We start from the raw sequence: 12,500 nt of genomic DNA on the forward strand, positions 1-12,500 counted from the left end.
TCGGGAAGTCCTCAACTAGGTCCTCCTGCAGGAGATGCCTTTGAGTTGCAAAGGGTGAGATGGGGGCAGTGTTTATACAGAGGTGGCTGCACAGTTCCTCCTACAGACTGCCATTGCAGAACTCTGACCCTAACAGAGTACTTCCGCCCAATATGTTGTCATGGAACAAAGACTACCCGCATCCTATCCTCACTGACCATGGAGTAAGTTTGGAGAAACGAAGATCCTATTTTTGGCAGGCCATACGTCAGCCATCGCTCTTTAACCTGGAAATCATCTCTTCCCCAGGTCAGATCTGATGATGACTTCTAAAACATGGAGAGAAGTTCCGTGGATAAAGAAAAGAAAGATGGTTCCAGGAGGCATTATTAGAATGTGAATATTCCCCTGAAAGAACATTCCAGGCCTGTGCTTTGCTGGTCATGGTCAGATGAGTTGGTTGGGGTGGGAAAGGGAAATCCTTGGCCAGGTAAGCCAGGCAACACCAAAACTTTGCATCCAAGATGCCCCTGGGGTAGTTGGAGGGCCTTTGAGAACACTCTCCCTCCTTCCTGCTCACCACACGAGGTGTCCAGATGGTCTAATCGAGGCCCAACAGACCTTTCCTTCCTGGCATTTCCTTACAAAGTTTTGTCATGCTTTCTCTCCTCAGGCACTGTTCCCATGCCACCCCTCTGCTGTCTCCTTTCCTCAGTTTCTCCTTTTGCTCTTGCAGAAGCAGACACACTCATAGCTTCCATAGTCGTTTCTCGAGAGGGATCTTTTTATGGACTTAAGTGGCTTGACCACCTGATCCAACTTCCCCTGTTCTTTGCTTGTGTGCCTTTAATTTCCCCTAAGTATCACAGCCTCACGGAAAGGGACATCACTTTCCCTAAAGGTTCTGCAGTGAAAGATGCCTCTGGCCAAGACAAAGCAGCTTGAGGGAAGAGGAAAGCTCTTTGGAGGCAGGGAGAGAGAAGTCTCACAGGTGTCATGTTTTCTAGAGCAAGTTTGCTTATTTAACAGGCTTAAGATCAGCCATTTAATTTTCTTCTTCTCACATGAACCTATGACAGGCCACATGGTGTCTTAATGAAACATTGGTTTGGGGGCTCGCTATTGGCAACCATGAGCTAGCCTGTGTTCTGCTGGCCCTGTGGTTTGACTCAGACTCAGTCTTCACTTTCACCTTTGTGCCTTCCACATGGTCAACTTGTATTGATTGTCCCTTCAGAAACATTGTAGATCCGTGGGACTGATGTGGTCACATGACCCACAAGCCATATAAAGTTGCTTACCTCAGGTGAGTATGTGAGATCTGTCAGCATCTGTAACAGTCTTCGGTCTGATATGGAAACATATAGTGACTTACTGAGAACTTTAACTGAAGGGTGAGCCACAGGCATGCATGCAGTTGCTGGTCTGTCTGTGTATTACTTATTTTTCTGCCAAAACACTGAGAAATGAAGGAAGGAGAGCATCAATTCAGCTCACTGTTTGAGGGTTTATCCTATCACAGTGGAGGAGGCACAGGGGAAGGAGTGGGGAGGTAGCTGGTCACTTACATACAGAGTCAGAAAGCAGGGAGAGATGACTCCTGGTATTCAGCCTGCTTTGTTCTTTCTGGGTCCCCAGCCTGTGGAATGCTGCAGTTTGTATTTAGGGTAGATCCTGCCTCACTAGTTACAATGTCTCTGAAAATCCCCATGCAGACCTGTGTAGACTTGTCTAGAGGTGTCTCCTAGGTGATTTTCAATCTACTCAACCTGACAGTGATGTTAATCATCTCTACTCCATCTCTGTCTCCCCCTCCCCTCCCCTCCCCTCCCCTCCCCTCCCCTCCTTTAGCATATTCAATTTGGCTTTCACAGGAACAAAACAGGCTTTTTTTCTTCATAGTTGATCAGCTTATTTAAGAATTTGTGACATTATTTAACAACAATAGCAAAAACACAGATATAAATAGGTTGGGACAGAAATAGGATCTGCTATTGCAAAGTTCACAGTCCTCCAGAAGACAGGGGACCTCCCACTCACACCCCACAAGCTGACAGCCCATACGACAACCATGGACCTGCCAACAGGTTTTGCAGAGAGAATAGGTCAACAGTTGTTCTGACAAATAGGCTAAGGGTTGAAAGAGAAGAACTCTGGACAGAAACACGTGCGCTCAGTTCACACTGGTGCTTGACAAACAAGTGAACTGAACACAATCCTTGTGTTGAAATGATTTTGCTTTTTCTGGTTCTTTTCTTTTTCCTGGCCCAACCTTTTCAAAAGACTGGTTCTAATTTCAACTGGTTCAGTAGGATTTGAAAAAACAACAACATTGATATTGTTTTCCAGGCAGTAAAAAAAAAAATTAATACTGGGTTGGGTTTGGAGTTTGGATAATTAGTGTTGTCCAATTTGGTTGGTGAGTCATATTACCCTGGTCCACATTACGCCTCCCTGTGAAGAATGATTCAAAATCAGTACTTGTCTTCTAGTTTGGAGCCTAAAAATGCCTCATCTCTTTTGTCCTGAGGTGTCTGTATTCTCAGCAATCCAAATGTGACACTGGATACCAAATATTACTAAGCGGTAAAGTGACCCCTAAACTCATTGAAGCTGGCAATGATTGGCACCTGATTGTATGGATGCTCCACATAAATCAATAACTCTTATCATCCAGGTGCTCACAAAACAGATGGTTCCTCCCAGCTCTGGGTTTGTTTTGGTGGAAAGAGGCTCAGTCCACTCCGGAAGCGTTGTAAACTGTCCAGGGTTTGGCCTAAGTTTGAGCTTTCCTGATTTCTCCAGTGTGTACTATGTCTCTGATTCCCTGTCCCTTCTGTGTGGAGTCAGTATTGATTGACCAGGTTTTGAATTCCTGGGGTTGGTTACTTTACAAACAAAAGATATCAACTTCTTTACTTTTGTTACAAAGAAGCCACGAAACCTTCTCTTCAGAGCCTAAGGTCAGTAATCCCTTAGGCATATGGGGATGGAGTCTGAGGACCATCCAGCAACCCACCCCTCCATCCTTTCTGTTACAAATTCTGATGTCCACAAATAAAATAGTGCACCATACATTTAATCAATGCAAATGAAATGTATCGTTGCACATTGGCTCCTCTCTGTTTGTACGCATGTGTTCAGGCATACTGATTGTTGATGTGCTTCCCCAAACCTCATGTACTAGAGTCTTGGTCCGTAATATGGATTTATAACCTGTTAGGATTTTTAAAATGCAAAAGATGATTGGGTCAAAGGGGTTGTCTGCCTTGTAAGGACTAAGGCTTCTTCTCATAAGAAGTCCTAGGTGACCAGATTGCTGTAATCGAGCCTGGCATCACTCTTATTTCTTGGCTCATGCATGTATAACCCTCCTGTGGTGACTGCTTTCCTTTCTGTGTCTCTGCTTTGTTGTGATGCAGTCCTACCACACTTATCATGTTCCACAGTCCTATCGCACCTCTCAGGTTCCTACAGAGTCCTGCGTACTCATACAAAGACTTGAACTGGGTCAAAAGAAATCCTGACACCGGAAATGGAAACAGTTTGTGGCAATGGCAGGACACCATGGATGTCCTCAGTCCTTATTACTTACTCTGCTATTATGACCGCCTCCTCTCTTGTCCCATTGTGTTGCTTTCTAGAGTCAGCATTTGCATCCTAGCAAGAACCATGTGGCATTGATGATAGCTGAAGACATCCTATAAATGCACTTAACAGAAACACAAATGGATTCTGCTCTCTTTATGCCTACATGTGTATCATGCATACACATGTGTACAGACTGAAATGTGTGGGACTGCAACTGTAAATATTCAGCAATAAGGCCTGATCTGCAGCATCCACCAGTTCCCGTGCTGTAAATATCACAGCCTGTTTCAAGGTGCTGTCATGACATCATGGAATATGAGTCGGGAACAATAAGCAACAGTACATCAGCATGTAGGCTTTCCACCTCTCAAACACAGTGGGTGAAATGGGGCGAGGGGTAGGCATGCATGGAAGGACTACATGGAACCCTTAAAGCTATTGAAAGGAATTTGCAGAGCAGGGCTAATGTTCCCAGAGCTGCTGGTGAGACTCCTTAGTTCTTTGGGGTGTATGTCTTATTTGGTTTGCCCAGGCTAGACTCCCAAATTACTTACCCACAATGCCTCAAGAACCTCACTGGGGCAAGTAGCCGTGCAGAGTGTCATCAGAGCCTTGCTGGAGGAAATGCATGCTGGGATAGCATAGGCTTGGAGGAATGAGCTGTTGGCTTGTAACACTGGAAGTAGGCTTTGATGTAATCCTTGGGGGTCTCCTCTATCTGTGAATCATGCCCCTCAAACAAGGCTAATTCTGGCCCAGTCTCTTTTCAATCCACTCTTTTGTTTTCCTGTCCTTGCTGAGTTCAGAGCCCAAGGATGGGTTGCTTTGCTTTTGTTTGGTGACACATAGATTTCATATGTTATGTTACTAGACTTGGTCCTGATTTAAAAACAAAAAACATTTTATGTGTAAAAGCTCAGCTTTGACAATGACTGTTAGGTAGGTAGCGATGCTCACAGAACTCCGTAACCTGTGGATCACCATTTTCTAATTACTAAAAAGGACATATCATGGCATGACATCTATCCTTACACTGAATGTTTGGGCTATTTGCTATAATACTATCCAAATGATCCCCGATGGTCTACACATGATCATGTTCTTTGTGCATGTAGCTATCACGTATGACCGCCAGTGTTCAAAACATAGAGCCCTACCTTGGGAGAACATCCATTGCTCCTGGGGTCAAAATATAAACTCAGCAATATAGCCTTGCTAGCCTGTCCTTTCCACAATGCCCGTGTCTCAAATCATTTGTCCATTACTGTTTCTTTGCCTCTCAACCTACTAGGGGCCACAGCCCTGAAGAACACGTCAGTAGTTCCTCACTAGGGATGGGCCTCCTGTGCTTCTACCCTACCTGTGCTGGAGAGCTGACTGCCTTGATCACGTGTGGATCTTACACAGGCAACCATAACTGCTACAAGCTCGTGAGCGCAATGTTATGCCACGTTTGGAAGATGCTGTTCTGCCACAGTGGCTCTTAGTCTTTCCTTCTCCCTGTCTGGGATGTTCCCTGAGCCCCGATGGGAGGAGGTGAGATACAGATAACCCGTTTATATCTGAGCACTCTGTAGACATGCATTCTCTGCACTTTGACTCTTTAGTGTACTGACAACGTTCCACGAACTGATGGAGACATCTCATTTCAAGACTGGCTTGGAAAGATACTACATTAGAAGCAGCCCACATTCTGGTGACTTTTGTGTCGGTGGAGCCCACCATAGTGAATGGAAGAAGAAGAAGAAGCAACGAATGACTACTGACTCATTCTCACACACGTCCTGCAAGCCACATTTCTGAGAAACCTGGCCAGCCATCCAGCTTGTGAGAGGAATCCTTACTCTGTTGCTTACAAATGGATTTAAGTCAGGTTAGTTAATATCTTCTACTCTTAATCAGAGGTCACATGAACCTCGTAGGGTTATGAATTCAGTATAAAACTGTGGTACTCAGCAGTGCCAGGTGCAGATCTCATCTAGGACAGAATAGCTATGGTGGCTTGCCTGAGGTGTCCAAGTTAACTTGATAGTCTCTGAATGGCTCCATGTGACTACAAGACCAGAGATTCTATTATTGCAGAATCAATCCACCTGAGAGACAGGGCATTGACGGTAATCCCATTGGCACTGTGCTTAGCCTAACGGTATGTAAAAATCGGATGGAAGACTCAGGTGAGCTACATGTGTAGAGAAACAAGAAAACTCAATAGAACCAGGCACAGTTACTGAGTTTTACATCTCATTGCATTTCACATAGGAAGGCTGCATCTTTCCTCGATGCAGGTCTTGACTGCCATCCCCGGTGATTGTTAATAAATGTTCGCAATCCCCCAGTTCATTTGGATTTCACAAGGTCTCTACTTCGCAGGCAAGAACCCAAGTTCATCAAGCCAATTTGGCAAAGCCGCTGATGGAGGCAGGCATAAACCATAACTGTAATTAACAGAAAGGCTTTGAAACTGAGCACACAGAAGGGGAAATGAGCAAACCGTTTAATCTTGTCTTCACGCCGCATTAGCCATTTAACCTGTGCTTTGGCTCTGTACATCTGGGAGGCATATAATTTTCTAAACATTTTATTATAAATGTTCGGGTTCTCCTCCCCCCCTCCCCCCACCAACTGCTGATTTCATTTGTGCTTAGAAAGCATTCGCTTCAAATGCTAAAGGGAGACTGGAAGGCAGGCAGTTCAGGTTCCTGCTAAGCCAGCATTCAAGTTGAACTGTTCAAGCCCTTGGAGGAGGCTGCTCCTGACTTCGACAATTTAGCCTTGGGGCTCCTTTTCAATCCATGAGTAAACAATCCAGGGGGTGAAGGGTTTTCACCCATTTCCAAATTTGATTTGTTCCGAGGAAGAATCCTGCTGTGGGGGTTTCTCCTCAGGCTTGGATCAGTGCAAGAGAGCTACCAGCAGTTTCCGGAAGTCCCCAGAGGTATCTGAGTGAACCATGTCAGAGAGAGACTTCTGATACTTCTCCTGGAACTTGGCCTTTATCCCCTGCAGGTCCACCTGTGGGAAGGATGACGACAACTACGTAGGTGACAGCATCCATGGTACGTGCGTTGTAAATGGCAAACGCTCTCCTACGCCACCGTACTCATTTATTATATCTTTAAACAGCCCTCAGGAGCTAGGCTGGCATTATAGTTACATTTGGAGGATAAGAAAAAGAAAGCCTACTTTAGATCCCTAAAAATACGTGTTTCTTTATGTGTGTATGTCTACACTTACTCACGCACATATTCTATTCAAATTTTATTTATGGGAGCCAAAATTTAAACTGCATCCTTTTTAAAGTTTTTAAAAATGGCTTATTTATTTTTTATTTTGTGTATACTAGTGTTTTGACTGCTTGCACATGTGTATGAGGGTGTCAGATCCCCTGGAACTGAGTTACAGAGATTTGTAAGCTGCCATGTGGGTGCTGAGAATTAAATCTGGGTCCTTTGGAAGAACAGCCAGGGCTCTTAACCTCTGAGCCCCCTAAACTGCATATATTTTCATGTGTTACGAAACATTTTTCTTTTGAATGTCTTATAGGTGTTTGAAAAGGAGTCATTCTGGGTCACAGAGCTATATACAAACAGGTAGGTGGTTTTCCAAATCATAGTTTGACAGTGTTTGGTAGAAAGGTAAGATGATTTTCCAGAGGTTTAAAATTAAGCATTGGGAGCTGGGGAGCTGGCTCAGCCATTAAGAACACTGGGTCTTTTCTTCCAGAAGACCCAGGTTTGATTTTCAGCACCCATATGGCAGCTCATAACTGTTTGTATCTGCAGTTCCAGGTTGACACCCAAGGAATCCAATGCCCTCTTCCTGGGCATCAAGCATACGGGCAAAACACCCACACACATTATATATATATATATATTTAAAAAGAAATGATTTCTTCCTTGTACCACATCAGGAGGAATAAGAGTTCCACCTGCTTCAGCCTCTTTTAGCTGCCAAGAAGAGAGCTACACCAGAAAAAAATAAACCTTCCAGACTGGACAAAACAAGTCTTATAGAGAAACAAAGTTTAGTTTTCTGTTTTGGTTTTGGTTTTGGTTTGAGCTCTGCCTTGCACAGCAGGCCTAGAAACCACAGGGAAGCATCAGGCTCCCCTTCTCCTGCTTCAGTGTGTGGTTGTACTGAAAAAGAGAAGAACGAAAGACAGGAGAGGGTCAGGGAGTAAGGAGTTGTTTGTCCTGGATGCTGCTCTCCATCGACAGACTACTAGAGGACAGATGCTGCCCTGCTGGGCGTCCTCTGTCTGGCCAGCTCTGGGGGAGGGGCAAGATGGAGCAGCTGGCATTTTTTTCTAGTCCACGTGGAAGATTAGAGGATCCCCTAAACATATATGTGCTGGGCCCGAAGCAGTCCAGACAGACTGACCACATATGGAGATGACCCACACTCACGTGTGGTCCGTTTGGAGATGGAATTGAACATGGAATGCTCACAACCCATCTGATGGGACCCAATCTCTCGCAGGGTCTATAGAACTCCGCTGCTCTCAAGAGCTCTCTGGAACTTCAGCAGGGGCTGAGTGGCTGAGAGCTGGAGAGACAAAGTAGGCGGAGCAACTGAAGGGAGGGAGAGAGACTCAGAACAGAGGAGAGAACGCAAACTCTAGCAGAATAGCAAAGAGGCTGCTCACATGAATAAGGGGGGCATGGAGGAGGAGGAGGAGGGGGAGAAATTCCAGGCACAGAAATAAAAAAACGAAAGCACTGCCTTGCTGCTGTGAAGCTATATTTAAGAACAACGTCAGCTGTTAAGCGCTTGTCGAAAGGCATGGGTCAGAATTTGGGTTGGTACCGCTCCCTTTCCACTGAACACTTTTTTTTTTAAAAGATGTCTGTGGTTTTCAGCTGCTTGACTCCTTTCATTTCGCCAAGGCTTCTGCCACAGCAGCGGGGGACAAGCCTGCCACTTCCCCTTCACTTCACTTCTGCTCACCAAGGCCTGACAGCCCCAGGCGCTCTCTGTGACACTTGCTTGCTGGCTGCTTCCAAGTTTCTGCCTACTCCGGCCCTTCTCTTTCCGAGACTCACATTCTTCTCTGAGAGGGGGTGCAGACTGGTCCTTAGGGAGCAAAAGAAGCCCCAGTCTTTTTTATATATGAAGTACTAGTATTAGCATTGGAGCGCATAAGCAGATATTCAGTATTCTCTGTGCTGTTAAGTTTGGGTGAGGAAAGATGGTATTTTGAAAAAAATATGTGTCTAAAATTTTGAGAGGGTCTGGATTGGAAAAAAAGAAGCTAAGAAACTGTTTTGTTGAAATTTTAGTTGGGGAGGGGGGTTTGATTTTTTGTTTGTTTGTTTGTTTTGTTATTCTGAAAAAAACCTCATCCTTGTAAGGTGTGCTCCGTTAGGTAAAGAGAGTGAGGAAGTCACTTGTGTCCTATCTCTGCTTGCTACAGGGTGACCCCTTTCCAAGGCTCTGGTTTGTTTTCCTTAAAATAGAGCTGGGTGTAGCTGTGCTACCTCGGAACAGCTCCAGCAGTTCCTCTTTACACAGAGAGCGCCACCAGCTCTCTGGAGCCACCGATGACAAGAATAGAAGCAACTCTCAGTATTGTATCTTAATAAAAGAAAAGGAGAAGGCTGAAGTAGAGTCCAATGTGGTCTGCATATTCTGGGAAGGGAAGGGCTGCCTTTGTCTTACAGGGATTTGAGAAATAGTCCGACGACAACAACAGTAACCAATGACATCAGTGGGAGGAAAAGATGTTGGAGTCCCCTTTTTTAGAGTCAAGTGTTTCTTACCTCTGCTCTGGTCACAATGATGCGAATTAACGTCTCCTCATCTGTCCCCATACCCTTCATGGCCTTGTATAGTAGGTCAGCAAAATAGCCCTCAAGGTCCTGGGCACATCTCACTATGAGGGAGGGAAAAGGAGGATGTGAAATGTTCTCATAGTTTGTGGGACAACACAGGGAACCTGCATTGGCACAGCGTGTCCCAGCTACCTGTGGGACTTCTGGACTTGACAGGCAGAGGTTTGGAAGGATCTGACCTTTTAACTGTTGTGAAATGAGATCTAGAAGGTTCCCTGGGTCAGCATAAGTATGCCTCTCCAACCAGAGCTGAGTCGAAACCACTGCAGAATGAGGAGAATGATCTGTATTCTCTGCAAGGCCTGGGGGAGGAGTGTGGGTCCTCCTTGCGCTCATATTGTAGAGGTCTGGGGTCTCACTCATGGGCATAGATGATGCTACCCAGTGGAACCTCCAGGGCTAGAGCAGGGCTCCACAGGAACACCGCTTGCCAGTAGTCTTCCATAATAGAACCTCATATCGAGGTTTGCTCAGCTGGACCACACCCTGCTTTCTTGTGTTCTGCAACCTCTACACCCATTGTTTTCCTTGCTACATTTGTTTGGATACCTTCTGCATTACCATCTGCAGGTCCCCAGCATCCTTCATCTTGTATATGGAACGAAGATGCTTGTCCCTCCTGATAACGATCCCTTCTCTGTGTTGTTGCTATGCGCTCCTTTCTGGCCCTCCCTTTGCCTGCTGTCTTGGCTCTGTTTACAAGCTGAGGAAGTTTGGTGTGTGCTCATCAACCTGACAACCAGGTAGGCAACTGGGTTTCCCCCACACTGAGGAAAGTCAGCACTCCCAGCCGCTTCTCCCAGGCTCATCGGCATTCACTCTATAAATGCTGAAAAGGAATGAGCCATTTACTCATTAGGTTGTTGACTGTTTCCTAGAAAGCTTACTGATATTACTTTTTTAATTTGGGTTTTATTTGAGATAGGGATTTATTCCATAGCCCAGGCTAGCCTCAAACTCAACCAATCCCCCTGCCTCAGACAAGAGTTACAGTGCTAGAATTACAACAGTTTTTCAGTGTTAGCAATAGTAATAAATTCAGCTTAAGTGTGCGACGGGAACCTTCATCTCTACCAGAGCAGGACTTTTCATTTCCTAGGTCACTGTCTGTGTGGTTGATGTTTCTGAGCACGGGAGCGGAGCAGAACCCAGGTCAGGAGCCAGTCTCCCTTTTTTTTTCAGGCCATACAGCAGCCACTTATTTGTCAGTTGAGGGTCAGGTGTGTCATCTCTCTATCCCCAAACTCCTGGTTTGAGGTGGGTAGGAAACCCCATGCTATCATAGCAAGTGTGTACTTGAGACTCATTTGGTCCCCAGGCTATATGAGCTTCTGACTTCCACAAAGTTTTCCTATGATACACAGCACTGATGGATGTCCAAAGGTCAGCTCCCTTTTAGTAGCAAGTAGCAGGGATCCCTCAGAAGGTTGGGCCAGGATAGCTAGGGAATATCTGTAATAAAACTGTTCACGCTGAGTGGACGCTGTGGCAGCTATGGCTTATCACCATCCCCTGATCTTCTTGCCTTCAGAGTGGGGCTTCGCAAACTTTACTGAGCATAAGACCATCACAGGGAGCTTGCAATGGTGGCTATCCAGGCTCTGTCCCACTTCTGGTTTCTTTGTGGTAAACCTGGGCTAGGTCCAGGAAAAGCTTTTGAGGCAGATGGTTCATGGGCTCCATCGAAGAAGTTTTCATGGTGGTGATCATGTGATCTCAGCCCCTATAGATCTGAGTGGTGAGGTGATGTCTTTATGAGGTAAGTGGAGTAGGGTTGGGGATATCTAGGAAAACACAGCCATGAAGCCATTTCTTTGTGAGGTTGACTCTCAGAGTCTTCTCTAAGCACTTTACCATTGAAACAGCGAGTCTAATTGGCTCCTGTGTTTCACAGCTCCAAACTCCAGAGCCTGGCTTATCCCTTCTCCTAACCATATGTACTGTCTGTTTTCTGTCTTCACTGTTGCTTAATATATTGGTGTGTGTGTGTGTGTTCTTTGTGAACATTCAGCTCCTTATGAGAAAGACCTGGGTCTTTCATGCCTCTGATGTTACACTGAACACAACTCTGGGCTAGGCAGGTACCAGGAAAACACTGTCATTGAATGGTAGCACTGGTGTTCTCTAATTGTGCTCTGAGGTGTTCCTGGTCCTCATGTCACAGTACAGGAAAAGGTCTGGACCCTCAGAACAAGTCAGTGGATGGATCCTTCATGAAGCCTGGAGGACAGCTGTCCACACAGGGCTCATGTGTGTTCCATGTGGGGCATGGGTAGTGTGGGTAACATTTAGAGTTCTGTACATCAAATCGATGTTTGCTAATTTGAATGTGAAATGAGCATAGACGAGAAAAGGTCAACTGCTGGCATTGTTTAAAATAAAACAGCGAGGACAAAACATCCTCCGAACCCCACAAAGGGCTTTGGCAGTAGAAGCACATAATTTAGGTTCCAGAGCTGCTTGTTTGGGTCTTTTTCTTTCGAGGGGACATGTCCCTCCATTCCTGTGCCATTTGCGATGGTTCCCTGAACTCCCTACCACAGCAATTCGGACAATGGACAATGTCTTCATTCCATAGACTTGCAAAAGGGAAAAGGGGGCATGCCAGACTTGGCCCCGTGCCCATCTCTCTGCTATTTCCTGTCTTTGGGCAACACCTGAAGAGAAGGTGCTGGGGTTGGCTTGGCCATGGCCAAGATCTAGCCTCCCTCCCCTCTGGTTCTAAACAGACCTCATTCTTTGAGAACACTGAACGGAATCCAGTGGGAAGAGGAAACCCTCTGGCCATGTTAGGCATGCTGCAGAAACTTGCTCATAGGTCCTAACTGTGGGCACTTTTCAGTGTGTGTCATGTAAGCTGCAAACTGCTTGCTGAGCTGGGATAATAGGCTTAGGCCTTGGTCAGATGCTCTAAGGGACCCGTACTCTTGGTACAATCACGGGAGACACTGTGACGGACCTTACTTGCATGCTCTCTTTAGGATCAGGCACTCAGTGCCAGGGTTGCTTGCTGACTGCTAACAGCTAGGTCTCTTCTCAGAAGTCACCTTCCAAGTGAGAGAACTGGCTGCACCGTGTTGCAGATGGTCCTGGGGCACA

The 12,500-nt window shown here is 45.8% G+C and overlaps 1 protein-coding gene across 1 annotated transcript in view; it reads right to left on the reverse strand.

Moving 5' to 3' along the window:
• Positions 1 to 6,049: 6,049 nt before the first annotated feature.
• Positions 6,050 to 12,500, reverse strand: part of Anxa13 (annexin A13) — a 56,671-nt gene continuing 50,220 nt past the window's right edge. Inside the window, exons 10-11 of the mRNA XM_021184033.2 lie at positions 9,330 to 9,442; positions 6,050 to 6,582 (exon numbers count right to left, since the gene is read on the reverse strand). Coding sequence (XP_021039692.1) covers positions 6,463 to 6,582; positions 9,330 to 9,442 — 233 coding nt within the window. The 3' untranslated portion in view covers positions 6,050 to 6,462. The remainder of the gene's footprint in view (positions 6,583 to 9,329; positions 9,443 to 12,500) is intronic.

This window comes from Mus caroli, chromosome 15 (assembly GCF_900094665.2).
Source record: "Mus caroli chromosome 15, CAROLI_EIJ_v1.1, whole genome shotgun sequence".
Taxonomy (NCBI): Eukaryota; Metazoa; Chordata; class Mammalia; order Rodentia; family Muridae; genus Mus; species Mus caroli.